This window comes from Letharia lupina (genome assembly GCF_014066315.1).
Source record: "Letharia lupina isolate WasteWater1 chromosome Unknown contig_19, whole genome shotgun sequence".
In the NCBI taxonomy this organism is placed as follows: domain Eukaryota; kingdom Fungi; phylum Ascomycota; class Lecanoromycetes; order Lecanorales; family Parmeliaceae; genus Letharia; species Letharia lupina.
Window position 1 is genome coordinate 97,521 of NW_023502988.1, and position 20,649 is coordinate 118,169.

Below are 20,649 nucleotides of genomic sequence, written 5' to 3' on the forward strand. Positions count from 1 at the left end.
GATTATATATAATTCTTATAAAAGAATATATTTAAATTATATTTAAAAGCGGAGATATTAGTATATCAGTATATACAAGTAAAGGCCTATAAATTAAATTCATGAAGTTGGATTTTTCATTTTTCTAAGTTAAATGGAGTTGAATTTTTCTAAGTTAAATGGAATTTTAGCCCTAGCCCTAAGTTAAATCGAACTCTAATCGCTTACTATACGTTTTTAACTTACTTCTATTATTACGAAATTAATAAAGAAGGTAAAAGCTCTAACTTTAAGTTAAATTAAACTCTACTTGCTTTTTATATAGTAAATAGTCTACTTCTATTACTATAGATCGCTAATTAATTATATTCTTATTTAAGAAAGTAATATCTATTTGATAATCTTATTCTTAATATACCTCGTCGATTGAGTGGGTTGTTTTCTTAATAGATCGCCTAGGATTATAATTAATAGGCTGATCTTACTAATAACTCGACTTAGAGCTATATATAATTAATTATAGATAAAGACCTCGGGATATAAATATAAGCTAACTTACTATAATAATTAGTCTTAGAACTTATTAATTATTATATTAAAGATTAATTAGATTAAGAATTAAATACGTTAAAAGAGAGTATATAGATCGTTTAAATTAGGCGAAGCTAGAGGGATATATAATATATAGTATTATTTATCGTTATATTCGCTCTTAAGAATATGATAATTAAGTATCTTAAACTTAATATACTTAATTTATAGATATATTCTATTATATAAATCTATACGCTACTCTAAATTTCTTAATAGTATTATTATATAATTTTATTTTAACTTTAAATAATAAGGTGAAAGTAAAATCGATTTAAAGGTATTTATTATTTCAGTAGATAGGAGGAAGCTATTTTCCTTATTAACGACTTAATTCTTATTATTATAAATAATCTTAGTTTTAGAAAACTTATTAAGAACTTAACTATTAAATTAAGCGATATTCTTATTAAGAATATAAAGAATCGCCTTAAATATGTAGAAATTAGCTATTTGATATAGATTAAGGTTATTATAAATAGTATTAATTAATTAAGTAATAAAGTCGTCTAATAGTTACTCGATAGATTAATTAATAGCTTTTCATTTTTCGAAGCTTGTTAAAATATTATTATCTATATCTAATAGCCTTTAAACGAATTTCTCTATATTAGTTTAATCTTAATTAATTAGATTAGAATTTCGAAGTCTTATATTTTCTATAAGCTTAAGGATTTAAATATAGTTTTAAAGGTAGAATACTTTTAATATAGTTTAAGCGATATGATTTAACTTAATATTCTTAATAATTGAAAGAATTTAATAAAAATTATTATAGAAGTATATAACTATACTATTAAAAGGAGTAAGGTTCTTTTAAATATCTTAAAGTATACGATTAACGACCTCGATATTATAGTAATTTTATATAGAGACCTCGTCTTAGAAAATAAGCTCGGTCGCCTTTAATAATTAAGTTAAATTAGACTCTATCGATATATCGTAATTAGATTAAATAATAATATTAAGAGAAATCTTAAAGCGAGAATAAGTAATAATATTATTTTAAAGAAGAATAAAGATAATATTAGATAAAGTTATAGTAATAGCTACTTTAGAGTTATATCGTACTCTTCGCAATATAATATTCTAAAGTATAGTCTTATTAATACTTTTATAGCTATCTAAAAAGAAGAGTTAGCTATTAAAATAAGAGATTATATTTTAAATAGCGTCGACTATAGTAATTTAATCGTTATTAAAACTTATCTATATCTACTCTTAGATATTAATTTAATAGCTATATTCTTCGCGTAGAAGTCGATTTTAATCGTTAATATAGTATTATTTATAGTCTTATTAGATTATTAATAGATTAAAGCTAATAGTAAGACTAATATCCTTTATAGAAGTAATATTATTCTCCTTTAAGCGAATTTAAATTAAATAAAAATAGAAGTCTTTAATAATAGCTTATTTATATTATATATCGTCTAGTAAAGAGAGAATATAATATTAAGTCTAAAGGATATAAATATAGTTATTAGATAACTTAAATAAAGAATAATATATATTAGTTAAGAAATATACGCAAAGTACGAAAGAAAAACTAAATTATTTATAGATAAAAAAGGAAAAAATATATCTAGCGCGAAAAGTTTTAGTATATAAAAAAAGAAATACTATATTAAAAAAAGTCGCGATATTTTAAAATTATTATTAGCGCGATAATCTTCTTATTCTATAATTTAAAGTACTTTAATTTATTAAAGAAATTACTAAGAAAAAATATATCTAGCGCGAAAAGTTTTAGTATATAAAAAAAGAAATATTATATTAAAAAAAGTTATAATGTTTTAATATTATCGTTAGCGCGATAAACTATTTATATTATATTTAAAGTTTTTTTATTTAATAAAAAAGAAATTGTCTATATATCTTAATTTATAATTATTTTATAGATCTAGAGAGTTATTAAATTTACATTATAGTAGAATTATTATAAAGAGATCTTATAAGCGATATTCTCTCTGCTAAGCCGCTACTTTATTTAATACTTAATTTTATTTAACGTTATTATAAAGTAAGTCTCTCGCTATATAGATATTATAATAGAAAGAAAGAATATTATTATTTACTATATATAAGTCTTCGAAGAATATAGGATTTAATATATTTAGAAGGAGATACCGTAGATAGAAGAGCTTTTCAGCGTTTAAATTAATATAGTATATTCTTATAATAATACCCCTACGCCTCTAATATGAACTTTACTTAAATATATCTTACTTATTTTTTTTTTAGATATATTACTTCGATAGATCGATATAGAAGAAATCTTCTATTTATCTTCGCTATTAATATTATTAATTTAGTTAAAAGAAGGCTACTAGCTTAATCTAGTATTTATATACTATATCGACTATCTAATTTAAGTTATTATTATTATTAAATATTATATTATATTAATTTAAAAGATAAATAAATAATCGTTTAATAGAAGGATTATAATTATATAATTTAAAGTTAAAAATCCTTTAATAGACTTTCGTAGAGCTTATTTATCGTATATCTTAATACTCTTAAATCTTATTTATCTAGTTTAAGCCTATATCGTCTTAATCTATATCGTCTTTATACTCTATTCGAAGATTAGCTTAATCGCTATCTTTATAAATATATTTAAAGATATATTTATAAGCTTTAACGTTAATATAGATCTCTATATTAATATAAGCGTTATACTTAATTAATAAATAGAGACTATAAAATATTACCTAGTAATTCTACTTAAATTTATTATCTAGTATCTTAGTAGGCCTACGTCGACGGTATATAAAATATTTAAAATCTAATTTAAAGACGATATAGTCGCTAAAGTTCTTCGAAAATCGCTTATTATATATATTCTTATCTAAGTCTTAATAAAACGAGATAATATTTATTCTACTAATAATATACTAGCTATAGTTTTTATAAAGTATATATCTAGTAATAATTGTATAGAGATTAGAAAATAGATTTTAATTAGAAATCTTAGTATTAATAGCGGTATTTATTTTAGCGATGTTAAAGAATCGATCTTTAGAGTGTAATATAATAAGAATATAGATATATAATAGGCCTTATTTTTGAAATTCTATAGTATAGATATAGGCGGGAACTTGACCTGTTACTTATAAAGTTAGTTAGAGTTAAAATTAATCGATATTTTAACTAGTTATACTTCGCCTTTATAGAAGTAAAGAAATTTTTTAGATAATATATAGGGCTAATCGATAGAAATTACGATATATAGTAGATTAAATTATATTAGAAGTATCTTTAGAGATTATAATCTATATTAATTATTTAACTTATATATCGTCTAAGAAGCTACTCTATTAAATAAAAAGAAGAAGAGTTATTATACTATAATGGGGGGTAAGAAGAATAAAAGTATATCTAGTATCTTCCCCTTTAGAATATCGTTTATAAGGGTCTTTAGCTTTAATTTAAATATTCTAATAATTAGATTAAGTTGATTAATAGCCTATTCGCCGAGTAGAAGATTTTTGATAATCTCGATTTATTTTAGATTATAGATAAAAGTTATAAAGAGGTTTAGTTAATCGAATTTGATAAATAGAGTAATAATATTTTAATAGAGTTATTTTATAAATTATAGGCTTTCTTAATAGAAGAAAGAGAGGACGATACGTTATTTACTAGCCTAATTATGTGTAATAGCTTTATCGATATAAGTATTAATAACTACTTAATAGATATTAGCTTAAATAGTCTTCTAATTTATTTTTAATTAATAAAGTTTATTACTTTCGATAGCTATATAGATATCGTAGATAAAATATTATAGTAGTTTACCGCAGTAAAGAAGGCGATTAAACTTACTAGAATAAATTTATATTATATATTTATAAGAAGTTAGCGACTAATAAAATAGAAGAAATAAACGATATAGATCTATAATATAAGATAAGCGTTATTTATATAGAGTTATCTTAGCTAATAATTTCACTAATTTATAGAGTAATTTTATTATTACTACGTCGATAAGTAAGAAGACTTTCACTTAGTATAACGTCTATATTGAATATATTATTATACTATAATTATTTATTAAATAAGAAGATAATGAGATAGCGTAAAAGTATATAGACTAGATACTAATATGAAATACTAAATCTCTTATTACTTCGAGCTTTTATTAAGATATTCTTAGTCTTAAATAAACTTAATAAGTTATCTATATTATTCTTTTAAACGATAGTAATCTTATCTGAAATAGAATAATTATAGATGCGCGGATTATAATATCGTAGGTTCTTATAAAGTAACTTATAGCCTTATATATCTAGATTAGCCTTTAGCTTTTTGAATATTAATTTAAGAGTAGTAATATATAAATTAATGCTTTTAAGTATTATAGCTATTTTGCGATAAAGTATTTAATTAGTATATTTATAATAGCTATGTCTAGCAAAGTTAGTATAGAAAACGCGATTAAGAGAAAGTTATATCGTATTATAAATTAATCTTAAATATTATTTATAATATAGATTTAATTAAAGATCGATTTTTCGTCTTTTAAAGATATTAGAATAAGTATATAAGTAGTAATCGCTTTCTAGATTTTATATATATAGAAAATAATTAAATGATTAATAGTAATCTACTATAAGGTTATAAAGATTATATTATTATATTAAACGCTATAGCGGCGGAATTCTTTATAATTATTAGTAAAATTTAAGATCTTTAATATTAAAGAATAGAGGATTTAATTAATAATATGCTCGCTAGAATTAATCGAATTATTTATACTTATTTCGACGCTCTTATAGCTCTATTCTATATCGTTTACTTTTTAATCGATATCTATTTCAGGTATATCGACTTTAGTCTTTCCGCTATCGCAGTACTACTTAACTATCTTATCTTTTTATAACGCCGTATCGCAGCTATCGTAAATTTGATTTATAAGATCTAAATTATATCGTATAGGCTTTATAGTATATGGGTGACGCGTAATATAGCTAACGAGCCTTGCTAAAAACTAAGTAGGATCTAAATAAGAGCTAAAAGGTGAGCTGAAAGAACGTGGGCTGTCGAAAGAGTTATTGTTAAAGAAGTCTGCTAGTAAGTCTTATAATAGAGAATCTTCGATAGCGTCTTCCTCTCGTTTAGAAGTTTTTTCTTAACGATATTTAAGATCTAATACGCGTTAAGAGACTTTAAATTAAGATAATAAAGAATAAATAAGAGAGAAAGACGCGTTTTAAGAGGTAGCATCGCTAGGTAAAAAGATATTATCGCTAATTTAGAAGGAATCTATAGAGGAGGATATATTCGTTTAGACTCTTTTTAAAAGTTTTCTAACGCGTTTATAAGTAGTAGTAGATAGCTATTAAGCTCGCTTATAGCCTCGATTATTAATAATAGCGAATTTATTAAGAGATAACTTAGAAGCGTTAATAGAGACTCTAAGAGGCGAGTAAAAGGGATATATATACCTAAAGCGTTTAGTAATATTTTCGCGAGGGGTATCGAGAATAATTATATTTATATTAATAGAATTAATAGAATTAATAGAGAGATAGAAGAATAATAATTATATAAATAGGTGGAAGGATTATTCGATTCTAGACGCGTTTTATATAATTATATTTAAATACTACTTCGCTTTACTAATAGTAGATTAAACTTTATAATTTTTATAGCGTTAGAAAGTATAAAGCGAGTTTTATAATTTAAGAAATTATAAAGTAACTATATATATTATAAGCTAAGTACTTTAAAGTATAAGACTTCTATATATAAATTTTTAATAAGAAAGCTTAAAAGGGCTAATAGATTAATTTAGTCGATCTAACTAAAGAGCGTAATAACTCTAAATTTATAATTAGCTATATATATAAATTTAAGATTTCTAAGCTTAGCTCTATCTTATTCTATTATATATATTAATAATAGAATAAGATAGAGCTAAGCTTGAAAATCTTAAATTTATATGTGCAGTCAATTATAAATTTAGAGTTACTACGCTCTTTAATTAGATTAGCTGAGTCATCGCGGGTAAATAAATTAGCGTCCGCAACCATTAAACGTCCGCAATTATTAAAAAAATAGGTGTACGTTATTAACATATAGAATAACTTTTTTGTTTTCTATTAAATTTTTGAGATTTTTTTTTTAAATTATAGGGCGTAGATTGCGCTTTTGAATGCTTTAAAAATTTTGAAATTTGGTCTTATAATTATTAAAAGGTAAGGCACTCAAATATCGCTCATCAAAGATCGCTCACCAAAGATCGCTCCCCAAAGATCGCTCACCAAATTTACTCGATAGGCCTGATTAAAAAAATGATTATGAATTTAATTCATATGTCTTTACTCGTATAATAGAATAAGATAGAGCTAAGCTTGAAAATCTTAAATTTGTATATACAGTCAATTATTAATTTAGGATTACTACGCTCTTTAGTTAGATCGACTAAGTTATCGCAGATAAATAAATTAGCGTCTGCAACTATCAAAATCTCGCCCTCCCGCGCCTCCCTTATTAAATTATAGATGTACGTTATTCACAATAGTAATAACATTTTTATTTTCTATTGAAATTTTGAAATTTTTATTTTTATTTTTGAAGCGCTATTTACGCTTTCCGAATTTTTAAAAAATTTAAAATTTTGTCTTATAATCATTAAAGCGCAAGGAATTCAAATATCGCTTATCAAAGTTCGCTCATCAAAGATCGCTCACCTATTTACTCGATAGCCCTAATTAAAAAAATGATTATGAATTTAATTCATAGGCCTTTACTCGTATATTATAATAAGTTAGTTTTTTATATAGATAATAGTCTTAATAAGCTTTAAATTCAATCTAGTATTCTATATATATATCGAAGAGATAGATAAAGAGTTAAAAAATAGAAATATTCGATAATAAAAATAGAAATTTAAGAAATCTATAATTTAAGAATAATATATTAATAAGATTCTTTCTATTATAAAAAGAAGAAAAGAAATATTTAAGATTAAAGAAAAAGAAATAATCTTTTAAAAGAATAATAATAAGAGTTATAATATTTAAATTTTTAAAAACTATTATATCTATATTAAAAACGAAATAAAACTTAATTATATTAATAATTAGTCGACTAATTTATTAGATCTTAACTCTATTAAGAATATATAGCGAATTTTTAAGTCTCGAGTTAAGTTATATTATACTATAAATTATAAATAGCTTTATAAGATTATTAAAAAGAAGTAAAAGACTATCGAGTAATAGAAGATTAATAAGTATATTCTAGAGTCTTCTAAAAAGCTAAATAAACGAGGTAGTTTTAAAGAAAAGAACTATTATATTTAGAACCGTATGAAACAGTATATAGAGCGAAAAGGCCTAGCAATCAAGTACTGAATAGATAATAAGAGAATCACACTTATGTCTCCTAAAAAAGGCCGAAAAGGGGGCTTTTTTGATAGTTAGGCCCGGAGAATTCTCGGGTGTGCAACGACTTTTGTCACCGACCCTCGTTCTGCGGCTTCTCGGTGATCTAGCCGCATGCGGTTATCTTGCCAAGGCTACTCATAATTCAGCCCTAAATCTTGGCATCACTCCGCTCCGACGCTTCAGCATCTTCAATAATCTGACATATACAGTACAGAAACCGCATCAAGGCCACCTTTTGAATATGACCGGGAACATTACGCATGAAAAAAAGAGACTGAGATTTGACACATGCTAAGGCGTTTCCTGAGAATGGGAGTAGCTACTGCCCATATCGTCTCGTCAACAAGGAAATCCCTCCGGCGTAGAGCAAGCGCGGTCTAGAGTGCTCCGTAGATAAACCATGTGGCTATATCTGTATCGAATCCAGCTGTCCATCATCCGTCCCAGCCGCACCAACTCTACCGGCTACGCACTCGCGCTCAAATCCAACCCGCTCTGCCACCTCTTCGTACCGAGGCCCTTGAGCATCTTCGATGGACCGAACCATTCCCACTGCGACGCCCCTACCTAGGCTGCCTCGGTCTTGCTTCTCCTTTCAATCTTCGCTGCCTCTGTTCTTGCAAATCTCGCAAGAACCGATCTTCATTAGCGACCAGTGCACTTCCGCCAGGAATCTGTCACCCACGGACAGAGGGCGTCCAACGATAGCAGGATAGAAATGAGCAAGGCGAGTTTGGCGTGCAGCGACTTTAACGAATCGGAGGCGAGCGAGGGTTTGTGGAGAAGACTATCGACGCTTCGATGATGCTTCATTAGGCAGCGTATTAGACATCGCCGCATATCTTGCGGTCTGGTGAGGGGAGTTGATGGTGTGAAATTGAGCTTAAAAATCGTAGTGGGATCGGATTACTGTATCATGATGGCAACAAAGTTGACTGACAGAACCTAGCAGAAAGCCTACCAGATGGGCCAGAATGGGACGAAACAAGTGCTTCTCTGTAAGGAAGGTCGACACGAAATCCTTCCAATCGAGCTCTACGATCCCAAGCTTAAGGTTCACACATAATCGTGGAAGATGAACATCATTGATGGTCGTCCCAACCCCCACAAGATGGACTGGGCGGATCAACATTTTTTTGATAGTATCACCCTGGACGAATCTTGCCATGGAATCTTTGGGAACGAACTCTCCTTGAGCCGTTTGCTTGCAAACAACGCTTTCCGCTAAACACCGCTTTCTGCTTGTCGTCGGTATAAGTATCAGATGAAGGAACCGGACTCGTTCCGGACGCTTTGAGAAGATCGGCAGCACCCAAATCACCTGTGTAATACCTCTCATGGGTCAAAGATATTTAGATTATAGTCAATAGGATTTGGAGGTAAGGAGATTCTAGTGCAATCCAGAGTCGAGGATTGTGTTAGGCTGTGCATCAATATTCCGTATGCTGGATAGCGATGACCACAACATCAACTTGCTTGATCTACCTAACGGTCTCATTGCCAGTCAAATTTGCCTCTGCTTCTTCGCGCCTCAAAGTTTGTCCTCTATACCCCCTCTTTCCCCGCGCAAACCAGTCCACGACGATAATGAACACAACGACTCCATATACAGCAGAGACGTAATTCATATCTGCAGTGATTGTCAGCCCTCGCACTTTCCGAAGCAAAACTTCCTTAGACAGGGATTGGACGACTTACTTCCTCCGGAAACGGGTTTTGCCGGCGGGAATGAGTACATAATAATCGTAAAGCAGGTCCACAACAGCAACACGATGTTGGCGAATAGTCCAAAAGAACCCAACCAGAAGGGACCATGATGAATATTGTTGCGACCTTTGATCAGGAGACAGATGACCGGAATCGAGTACGAGACATAAAGCAGAACGATGCAGGCCGTGACCATGCTGTTGAATGCTGTATAACTTCCCAAATAGAGTAGTCCCAGAATGGTCACGATAACGCAACTGACGAAGTGCGCACGGAGAGGGACATCCACTCGAGGATCAACATGGCTGAGGAATTTGCTAAAGGGTAGGCCGCCATCGCGAGCAAAGGACCAGCATAAGCGACTCTGCCACGTATGACTTGCGACTAGACACCAAATGCCCGTCGCTATGAACAGACTCTCCAGCATGATGGCTCCTGCCTTACTTCCAAGGGCTTGGTAAAACAACGCCAAGATCGGTACGAGAGTAGAAGTGGTCTGGAGATCGCTAAGGTTGTTCATGCTGAAAAACAGGGCGATGGAGTAGAACCATGAGGTGACGAATCCAATGGCGACGGTACCCATGATGGCGATAGGGACCATCTTTTCAGGGCGGTTGACTTCCTCGGCAAGGTGAGTGGCACAATCGAGGCAGGCGAAGGCGTAGTTGGTGTTGATTAGGCCGACGATGAAAGCGATCCCGTTTGCCGACCACCCAGTGTTGTTTACGAAGTTGGCAAAGACGAACTTTGCATCCTGGTGCGTTGGCGCCTTTGCAGGGACCGTGACCAGAATAACGAAGAAGGATATCAATGAAGTGAATATTGAAATCTGAGCTATGACGGGTAGCCATTTTGCATAGCAGTTCCACATGAAAGCGAAGACATTGATGACGAGGTATCCAACCCAAACATGCCATGGCAATATCACGCTGCTTCCGTCAGCGACCTCGCTCAAAAAGGCAGTATGGGCGAGATACATACAAGTCTGGATGCGACAGCTGCCAGCAGCCCACCGCGGCACTTGCCGTTGCCAATGCGACACTAGCACTGGTGAAGATACTTCCCGCCCAGGCAAACCACCCTGTCAAGTAGCTGGCGAAGTTCGCGTATCTTTTTGGCGCCAGCTCATTCGCCCAGAAATACTGCCCTCCCGCATTCGGCAGTGCTGATGCCAACTCTGATAGACTTATTCCCACGCATGTTGAGATGAGTGCGAAGAAGAGCAAACCGTAGACGATTTGCACAGGGCCCCCAGAGTTGATGCCGGTGATGAGGGCGGCAGAGATGCCCCACCAAGAGTTGGTGAGGGAGAAGCCAACGCCGAGGAGGGAGAACCAAGTGTAATTGCGCTTCATCTCTTGGGTGTAACCCATCTGCGCCAAGGCGAGAGCGTCAGAGTCTAGAGATTTGAGGTCGACATTGTCATCAGACGTATTGCGGGCGATGTCGTCGAGGGTGGACTTTTCGTTCGCCATGGTCGCGAATGCTTGTCCTGAATGGTGGAAGTTGTTTGGCAACAACGGTAAACCGCCCTCAAAATCAAATTCCTTGGTGTAGCGTATAGGATGGGTACAAGCGTCGCGTCTAGCAATGGAAGTAGAAGACCAAGTAGGTGTACAAGAAGAGGGAAAATCCCGACTATAAGACCGAGGCGTGGTCTACAAAACCCGGTTAGAGTTCCTTGCTCACGTAGAAGGTCCGCTCTTGCGTCTTGAGTATCCTTCTGTTGCTGTGTCAACGTAGCTTTCGATGCCTATTATCTCGCTGGGATCGATTCAGCTTCGACGCTGAATGAGCAAGGGAGAGAATGCGATCAGCTCAATGGAAGTATGCGGCATAGATCTAGGTCGGGGTCGCTAGGGCTGATAGCCTTTTTTTTCACATGCACCCGAGCAAGCCTGGAATTCTGCTTCTATGCTGATCTTCTGAATTCGATCTCCGCGTGCATCCCTTAACCGACGCGTGATCATTGAGATTGGGTTCCGTCCCTAAGGTACACCAATAAAATCATATTAGCGATCATTCGCAGGCTGCGCGCGCTGGTTAGACTGACCTTTCAGAGTTGCGCACAACTCCCCTCTCTCCTTAATTCCTGAAGTCACTCTCCTTATCTGTAAGTCGATACTCGTATGCTCGAGTACATTTATCATTACCAAAAGAAAAGATCACTCAAAATCCTGAGCCACAGGCGGGGGAAGCGGCACACGATTGGCCCCCAAAGGACGCTGACTTGCATCTAGGAATATAGGGACCGCGATAGCGCAGCCTAGGGATCCTTCGACTACCTTAGGCAGCTAGCTAGTGGGCTCAGGCGTCATTTAGCACGCAGCTACTGCAAGCACCCGCGAAGAGGTAGGTAAGGTAGGTATTCCAGAGAAGCAGTGGGAGACTGCAACACCAGCACAACTGCTTGTATCTAGAACGTTGGCGATATATCATAGGGCCGCAAGGATCACAGAGAACGAATGCAGGTAAAGAGGCAGACAAAATATATCTTAGAATCTGCGGGCATGGAAAATGATACCGTACGAGGCAAGCCCGCCAATACCGTTGCAGCCTAGTGTCTCGGGACTGCTTTTCCCGATAGAGGAAAGCGGCAGTTTGCAGCACGCTAGAGAATCGTATCTCCTCGTTCAGCCTTCCACTCCAACATTCGACAACATGCAGGTAGCGCCATGTCTACTTGATATATTCAGAGCATCCAGAGGTCCATCCGTGTACTCGTTGCCAGCTGTCAGTATCACGTCAAGTCGTCGTCTCATTCCGGAAGATCCATGCCGAAGAACCTTCGCTGTCGCTTCCTGCAGTGCTGCTTCCCACCCTCACAAGTCGGTCATCTCGGGATGATAGTACCATTGTTCGATGTGTTCAGTCGCTTTGCTCGTCCTGCAGCTCCTCTTCTCCCCAAAATGTGACTGCGCCGCCTTCGATCCCACCATCGCCTCCAATGTTCTATGTCTCAGAAATCGTTAGGCTGAGACAACTCAACCTTGTTCTCCTTCTCGTTATAGTGAGACAACGCATCAAGATGATCTGACACTTGGGACTTCCGTGTTCTCTATAGACTCAGCATCGCTGCAAGAACTTCGCTATCCGCGGCCTAAAGGTGATGGTATCTCGATGGAGCCTCCCCCTCCAATCAACCGCTCATCGACCCGCAAGGTAATGACGACTGACCTCAAAGGCTAGCGCTTAGCATATAAGCAGGGACCCGAGACAAGTTGACAATGATCCACTATGTATCGAGATAGGGCTGGCTAGTACGAAAGAGACTACTGATGGACGTTCCTGCGTTGGAACCCCGGGGAACCCCGGAGAACATCAACAACTGGATCCGGGCGAATCTTCTTGGAAGATCCAGCGAGCTCCCAGAGAGTAGACGTGATTAGTAAGAAGACGTCGCAGTAGTTGAGGATGCCCTCGTCGCCACCTTTCGGGGTGATGTGAATGTTGAGTCAAGACTGCGCCATGTATCCTATTCTGGCAGTGTTATTGACCATCTGAATTGTCGTGGTGCCAATAAGCGATCGATATCTTGTCCATGTTGAGTGTTTCATGAAAGGACCGTCCCCTAAATGTCAACGGGCTTGTCAACAGCACCAACGTTGAACACATCAAAGCCAAACGAGACCTTGTTCTACTCAGGCGCTACTTTGAGGTACTCGAAATGCTTGTCGTTCTTCCACATCATGGAAACAGCAATAACTACACCCCAGATCGCGATACGTCGTTGCAATTGTTGCCCTTCACCGTATAGAATGTCATCAATGACAGTGTTAGCTCAGTAATGGGGGAGATAAGAATGTCTTCCGCCGGCAGCACCCTCACTCCAGTCTTCGAGAGTCTTCTGTTCGAGAGCTTCTACCGTGGTCATGAGACATGGAAGAGGCAGCTTGCGCCGATCGCATTCATCTCAAAACACCAACGAAGTGGTACGCGCTCAATACAGCCACTGATCTTAAGCCAGGTTAGATTAGATTTGAAGCTTCAGTCATTCAATATTTTGATTTAATCTACGTTAAAGATCGTTCGCAACTTCTGTCTGATGTAGAACCAATCCGGAAACCTTCCACCTGGACTGACTGCGTTACCAATTCCTTGACGCCTTTATCAGCGCTGGGAGCATTTACAGCGGCACTCCAGCAGGCACTCCTGGAGGAACGGTTATGCCTTGCTCAACTCATGCTCTACACTGAAATTTCATTTCTCAGTGCTTGTCGTACTGACAGCCAAACCCCGCTTCGGAGCCCGTGCTTCTCTTTCGAGCAAGTGCCCAGGAAGTGCGCCAACAAACCGTGGCAACTATGATCTCAACGCAGCCAGTGGCTAGGTCTCACGCACTTGCAGCAGCTGACGTGTTTCCTGCCGTCATTTGAAACAGTGACCGCCGTCTCTTTGTTTGATTCTAGCATACATTCAACCTTCGACCCTTCAAATCCACTTAAACCCCTTCAAACCCTCTGCACATCCCAAGAAACACTGCATCCCAAGAAGCACTGCACAACTCCTCAATCACCAGACGACATCCGCTTCAAGGTCACCACGTCCTCCGCCAGCGGCTTCGACAAATCCCCTCCCCTCGAACCCAACAACGCCGACCACACCAACCAATGATCCCACTTCATCTCCACCGTCCTCGGCCACCACGGAGACGACCCACACCCCGCCAACACCGAACCACCCCTCTTCCCCATCGGCTTCATCGAATTCAACCTCGGCGAGCACCACCCCCTCCACCCCTACGACGGCGGCAAATTCCCCCCCTTCAGCTCCCAGGTCAGCAGCGGCGGCCCGACCACGCAGCGGGAAGCCGTGTCCGTCATTCGCCAGGTGTACGGAATCGCAAAAGATAACTTTGTCGACAGGGGTCTCCCTTCGGCACGGGTGCGCCGAGCACGGGGACAATCCTTACGGGGTTAGGGGAACGGTGTATGGATCCGCGGAGGCGAGCGAGTCGTTCGAGACCTATAGGACCGAAAAGGGTACGTGAGCCGGGTCCAGGATCCCAGACTTCCGCCGTGAAAGCTGACACTGCATCAGAAGCCGAAGGGCCGCAAAGCGAAAGCACGCGCAGGGGCTGGACTGAGGTCGATTTCATAGAGCGGTGATAGAGTAAAGTACGCCTGAGGGTGCAGGGAATGCAACTCACACGATCGATTCACAGTGTTAATATCACGACAGCAGCAAATCCGTAACCAAACCTCTACGTACTTGCCCTCTCCCCGACTAGTGCACCAAAATGTCTCGCCCATCGCTTCCCACCGTCTCGGCATCCATCAAGCGCCCCTTTCCCATCATCTATCACGTCGGTCATCAGGTGTATCACTCGGGCTCATGGGCAAATAATACACTGCTGAATGGAGGCGATGTGCGCTGCGATATGGACTGGGTATAGACAGCTCGTGCTCGCGAGGTACTGACCCTGTTTACGTTGTGAAGAATTTGGGAACCTGTAATCAGTGAGGATGGGAATCCACGGAGGGAGAATACAGATGGATGAAGGCTTCGACGATGGAATGACGGATAAGTGATAAACGTCTGCAGTATCCTGATTGATACCTAGATAAGTCTTCCCCAGCTTAAGTGGGAGACTTCCAAAACGCCTCTATGGCCCCTTTTCTCATTTTCTGCCCCCGGTAATCTAAAGGAGGTATCTTCTATCACGTAGCCCGAAAGAACGCCGTCTATAGTCATTACGCAAGACTCTTCCCACCATCTAGATGTCTCATATGCCTATGCATCATCATCCGTGTCTGGTGGATGAGGCGTGCCCTATCTCTGTGTTAGCCTACGACCCGACATTCGATGATCCGAGCAGGGAAACATACCTTGGGCGAGTTCAACCACTCAATATGCCTCAACCTCCTCCTCGTCTCCCTCTCCTTCATTTGCGCCCTCGTCAACTTCTTCGTCTTCTTCTTGACCTTGAAATTCATACCCCCATCACCTTCCGCATCCGTGTTGACCGCGCTCGCCGTCGCGCTAGAAACATTACTGCTCGCCGCACTGCTACCCGGCCTGCTATCTTCAAATCGATCCATTGAGACAGCCAAATGCCCTTTGTGCGTCACTCGCCCGTCAGCGACGTGCCACTGCTCGGGGCATAAAGCGCCCACGAATTCTTCGTTGTGGGAAATCATGACGACGCCGCCTTTGTACTCGCGGATAGCTACGGCGAGACCGCCTAGTGAGTCGCGGTCGAGGTAATTGGTAGGTTCATCGAGGACAAGAAGATGGGGGTTGTTCCACATGGCGCCTGCAAGGACGACCTTCACTTTCTGTCCGCCTGAAAGACCGGAGATCTCGTTGTGATTTGCGATCTCAGGGTCCAGGCCGATGTCTTCAAAATGCTTGGAGATCACTTTGGGCTCGAGGAGGCGGAAGCCGAGACCTTCACGCGAAGCTTCGTGGTCGTCGAATTCCTGGATCAGCTTACCAAAACCGAGTTCTACAAGCGTTTCGCGGGAGACTTGGGTGTTGTGTTTGGGCAGCATGCCTGCCCACTTGACTTCGTACTGGAACGTCTTCTTGTATTTCTGTCTTCCCATCAGGTTTTCGACCTTCCGCTCGCCAAGTCCTGGCAGGGCGACAATTTTCTCCATCTGAGCCTTGTCCTCTGGAGTGAGCACTCTGGTCTGCTTCATCAGCACTTCTCGATCATCACCATTCGCATACCGCCATTGGAGATACTGATTTGGGGTCTTCTCCATATGCATTTCCACATGCTCAAGGGCATGCTGCTTGATGTAGCCAATACGCAGATTGGGATGCTTCTCGACTCTGCCGGTCTGAGGGATTGTCTCGCCAGTCAACAATTTGATCAGAGTAGACTTGCCCGCACCGTTAGCTCCGATGATTGCTGTTCGGGAAGAGAGTGTGAGGGCGCATGTGACGTCTTGAAGGGATGGTTTCGTGGATCCAGGGTAGGAATATGTACAATTCTGCATGCGGATAATGGCCCTCGTGGATGATTTAACACCAGTCAGGATACCCGGGTTCGGGAACTTGAATTGGACCTGAGACGCCGACAGCGTATAATAACTCTTCGCTTCAGGCTTGACTCGGACAAAGGCCGCAAGGTTTCCAGGGTAGCAGACCAGTTTTTTCTGCTCATAATGGTAGATGTCCGTACACACATTGTCGAGGAAGCCAGAGTCGTGACTGACTATCAGACTGGTGATTTCGGTATGGCTCCTGAGGTACTCCTCTAGCCACTTGACGTTCCCAACGTCCAGATGATTGGTAGGTTCGTCCAAGAGCAGCACATCCGCACCCATGAGCATAGCTCTAGCCAGAGCCAACTTCATCTTCCATCCACCAGACAGCGATCCGACTTTCTCTTGTTGCCGTCCATTGGGACCAGCAGTGAATCCAACTTCGCTCAGAACCTCTGAGATACGCTCTTTTCCAGAAGCTGCCAGCTCAGGATCCTTGGCAACAAATTCAAGGATGCTCAAGTCCGCGTCTTCGCCTTGGTTGTGCTCCACGAAGCAAGTCTTGAGCTGATCCTTGCTCGGAAAGCCTTCCAGCTTGCCCTCTGCGATACTTCGCATAAGGGTGGATTTGCCAGCCCCATTTCTTCCGCAAAGACCATATCTGTGACCTTTATGCAGGGTGATGTTGGTGTGTGACAAGAGCAGCATACCACCGTATGCCAAAGAAAAATCGGTGTTCACGATCTCGATCTCGCCTGTGTCTTCCTTGATGGGCTGTCCAAACTTGCGATGGTCTTCGTCGACAAAATACTTCTCCAATGCCTGCGAGACCAAGTCGGCTTCTCCCGTCTTCAACAGCTGCTGTAGGTAGCGACCGGTGCAGGAGCCGATGCGAGAAACCTGGCGAAGGTTTACATCCTCCTTGACCATTTCCGAGATATAACCTTTTGTGACTGTCCATAGCTCGACATCGCCTGGCTCTCCGGTAACACCACCACGCATTTTGACGTCTTTTTCCAAGACTCTCAGCACGTCTTCGGCAGAAGTAGGCGCGATTTGGCCACTCAACAAGTTGCCGTCGTCATCTTTCATGGCAGTCCTTATGACCTGCAATGCCCTCGTAGCCATTTCTCTGACTTCGGGTAGAGATGCTCGGTCTTTGACTCCCTGGACACCAGGCTTCAATTTTGGCAGGAAGGTTCTCGCCTCAATCGGATCGTGCACCAGTTTTGTCAGATTCTCCACTACAACCACTGTCTGCCGTAGAACTTCCTGAGATGTTGTAGGGGTATTCAGAGATCGCTCAAGGAGCGGCGTGAGGAGGGCGAGGACAGGAGATGTGACAATGGCGACAAAGGTAGTCTGGGACAAGGCGTGTATGGCCTTTTGTAGGGTTTCAGTGGAGGGGTTTTGCATAGTCTTGATGAGGAGCGGTATCCGAGGTGCTACATCGTCATTAGACAGTAGGGTTGTAAGGGATGTCATCGTCTTCAAAGCTTGCTTGCCAACCTGCAAAAATTGGTTAGGATAGGCATTGCGCTTGGTCTCCTAACATCACATACCTCAGCTTTCAAATCGTGCATCCCTGTCTCAACTATCGGTATCAGCCCCGCCAACTTCTTTCCCATACTCTCCCTCAGCAAGTCCTTGGTCCTTTCTTCCTCCTTACTACCTTGACCCATCTTCGCCTTGACCGCCATTCTCCCCAACATCTCATACGCGCCCACGGCTCCCTGCCATTTCCCAGACCTCTTACCCAAGTATTGTGACAGTACGGGAATGAGACCAACGACCAAGCTCTCGGGGGATAGATTCTTGAAAAGCGCATCCAGGGCATACTGCGCAGATTCCTTCACCACGGCGCCCTTGTCCGCCAGTGCATCCAGCGCAGGCGAGACGACGCCCCCATCTTGTAACAAAAACACGACCTCGCTGATCGCTTGCGCAGGTGGAAACTTCTCGAACAGCGCACCCAGAAGATTCATCGCGCTCTCCCTCTTCGAGCCATCTTTCTTGTCTGCAGCAGCCTTCCTGATCTCGTCCAGTACGCCATATGCGCGAAAGCCGCGGAAGCCGACCGAAGTGATTAGGAGGTTTGTGAGAGCGTAAGAGGCGTCAACTGACTCTTGCGAGGTCTTGGATTTGAAGATTGTGTCAAGGAAGGAGGAGACTTCCTCAAGGGTTGGAGGTACGCCTGAGGGAGCGGATGATTTGGTGAGCATGATGGGGACCGTGGGAGGAGAAACTGAGTGTGGCATTCTCTGCTGGTGGTGTAGGAATGGAGTCGTACGAGTTCGGGGTTTCCAGAGTGCGGGGAATTAGATTTTTCCGAGGCTGTGGCCGTAGGAAATCGAGGCCTAACGCTGCGCGGACGTGCAGCCTCAGGGGAGTAGGGTGGGATATTGCAAAGATGCAGTATAGAGGGATATGGAGGTCAGATATGAGGGTGAGCCAGCAACCCTCAGAAAGAGAATTTGGTGTTGGAATGGGGAAAGTTGGAGCATGTGGAAGGGCCACTGGTCAGGAAATTTTCAGCTGCTTCGGCTCAGGACTTTTGGGTGCGTCAGCAGCACAGGAATTCTTTGCGGCTTCGGTCAACCGGGCAAACTCTTCCTCCTAGCGGCGGGCACTACGGATAGAGCAAGACAACATCGCACACATTTGTAGACCAATAGACTGACCCATTAACTCTGGTTGAATGCAAGAACTCTACATTTCTCTATTGATTATGAGAGGACTGAAAGGAAAGACCTTCTGCGATCGTTGATGCGTCCTTTGAGCAACGGGCTTTCGAATTGTGATCCTCATCTGGCCAAACAACCCACTCAGCTCGTCTCTTGAACCTCGTTCAGACCATCACCAAGTCTCTGAGCCTTGCCCTCATCATGACTCTTGAAGAATGCATCATTCTGAGCCTTGAACTCGGGGTATGTGCCCAGGCTTTTGATCTGGGCCTGGACCCTATCATGCTCTGCAAATAATGCTTTTACACGAATGTCATCCTCTGTCTCTGCCTTGTCTAGGGGCGGGTCGTCTTCGGCCTCCGTGTCTCCATGAGGGGTGTCATCCTTCGTCTCTGCCTTCTCTTCAGGCGTGTCATCTTCGGCCTCTGTCTTTCCTTGAGAGGTGTCATCCTTCGTCTCTGCCTTTCCTTCAGGGATCTCACTCGACGTTTCCTCCTCTTTACATGTCAGGTAGACTACGATGTCGTCGAGACGAGAGTTTATGTCCGCAAACAACGCATGCATTCTTGTGTCCCTCCAGGTTGACAGGCGTTCGTGGTATTCTACTTCCCTTTGTGCCCAATTCTCCTCTAATACTAGGTCAGGATCAGCAAGATCGTTGGGTAGGTAGACTAACGTTCCACAGCACGTTCGTGTTGTTCCTGTTTTGTGGGCAGAGACTCTTCGAGCTCCACGTAAAGCTGCCACAAGTGAGCAAGGTGTGCCTGCTCTTCCTCGGTCCCGATTTTGCCAGCGCGCGCTTTGTACTCTTCCATGTTGCCCCCTAACGTCAGGAATGTGAGTTTGATGACTGCGAGCTTGCGCGTGAATTCAAGCAGCCCTGCAAACGTCTGTTCACGCACCGCCGTGGCCAGGTTTCTGCTTCTTTTCTTTTCCGTCAGTTCGCGATCCCCTGCCATATCGACCAGCTGGAAAATTCCGTCCTTGCAAGGCGTCTTAGGCTGGTCTTCAATGGTGTTTTTGCGAGTTGAATCCATGGATGTTTGGTCACTGGGGGATGTTAGAAGCGTGTTTCTTAGTTATGCGGTAAATTACAGACCGTTTGAGTAGTGGGTGGTGTTGTGCCAGTGTGCAATAACGGTCTTTGTTGGCTAGCTGTTATTGCTTTTGTGCAGCTTGCTCAACGCAAGTCGCAACGTGTTGGGGCAAGTATTGACCAGTAGCAGGAGTTTCAGACTGATCAGAGGTGCCTCAGCATTATTGTGGATGGCGTTTGTGCAATGCGGAAGGAATCTGTTGATGCACAGGTCGGCAAAGTTCATAGGGCTGAATCCTGGCGTTCTGATTTGTTGT

The 20,649-nt window shown here is 40.4% G+C and overlaps 4 protein-coding genes across 4 annotated transcripts; 1 reads left to right on the plus strand and 3 right to left on the minus strand.

Moving 5' to 3' along the window:
* Window positions 1-9,451: 9,451 nt before the first annotated feature.
* Window positions 9,452-11,152, minus strand: HO133_003912 (uncharacterized protein; the record flags this gene model as incomplete). The annotated part of the gene is made up of 3 exons (XM_037294834.1): window positions 9,452-9,600; window positions 9,669-10,606; window positions 10,659-11,152. 3 exons carry the CDS (start codon window positions 11,150-11,152, stop codon window positions 9,452-9,454), a joined length of 1,581 nt encoding a protein of 526 aa, XP_037148881.1.
* A 2,327-nt stretch (window positions 11,153-13,479) lies between these two features.
* On the plus strand, window positions 13,480-14,291 carry HO133_003913 (uncharacterized protein; the record flags this gene model as incomplete). The annotated part of the gene is made up of 2 exons (XM_037294835.1): window positions 13,480-13,609; window positions 14,152-14,291. 2 exons carry the CDS (start codon window positions 13,480-13,482, stop codon window positions 14,289-14,291), a joined length of 270 nt encoding a protein of 89 aa, XP_037148882.1.
* A 1,119-nt stretch (window positions 14,292-15,410) lies between these two features.
* On the minus strand, window positions 15,411-18,870 carry HO133_003914 (uncharacterized protein; the record flags this gene model as incomplete). Its single annotated transcript, XM_037294836.1, has 3 exons — window positions 15,411-15,449; window positions 15,506-18,121; window positions 18,175-18,870. The coding sequence occupies 3 exons, from the start codon at window positions 18,868-18,870 to the stop codon at window positions 15,411-15,413; spliced, it is 3,351 nt and encodes a 1,116-aa protein (XP_037148883.1).
* Window positions 18,871-19,437: 567 nt separating this feature from the next.
* HO133_003915 (uncharacterized protein) lies at window positions 19,438-20,618 on the minus strand (the record flags this gene model as incomplete). Its single annotated transcript, XM_037294837.1, has 4 exons — window positions 19,438-19,925; window positions 19,973-20,346; window positions 20,396-20,451; window positions 20,514-20,618. 4 exons carry the CDS (start codon window positions 20,616-20,618, stop codon window positions 19,438-19,440), a joined length of 1,023 nt encoding a protein of 340 aa, XP_037148884.1.
* Window positions 20,619-20,649: the final 31 nt, after the last annotated feature.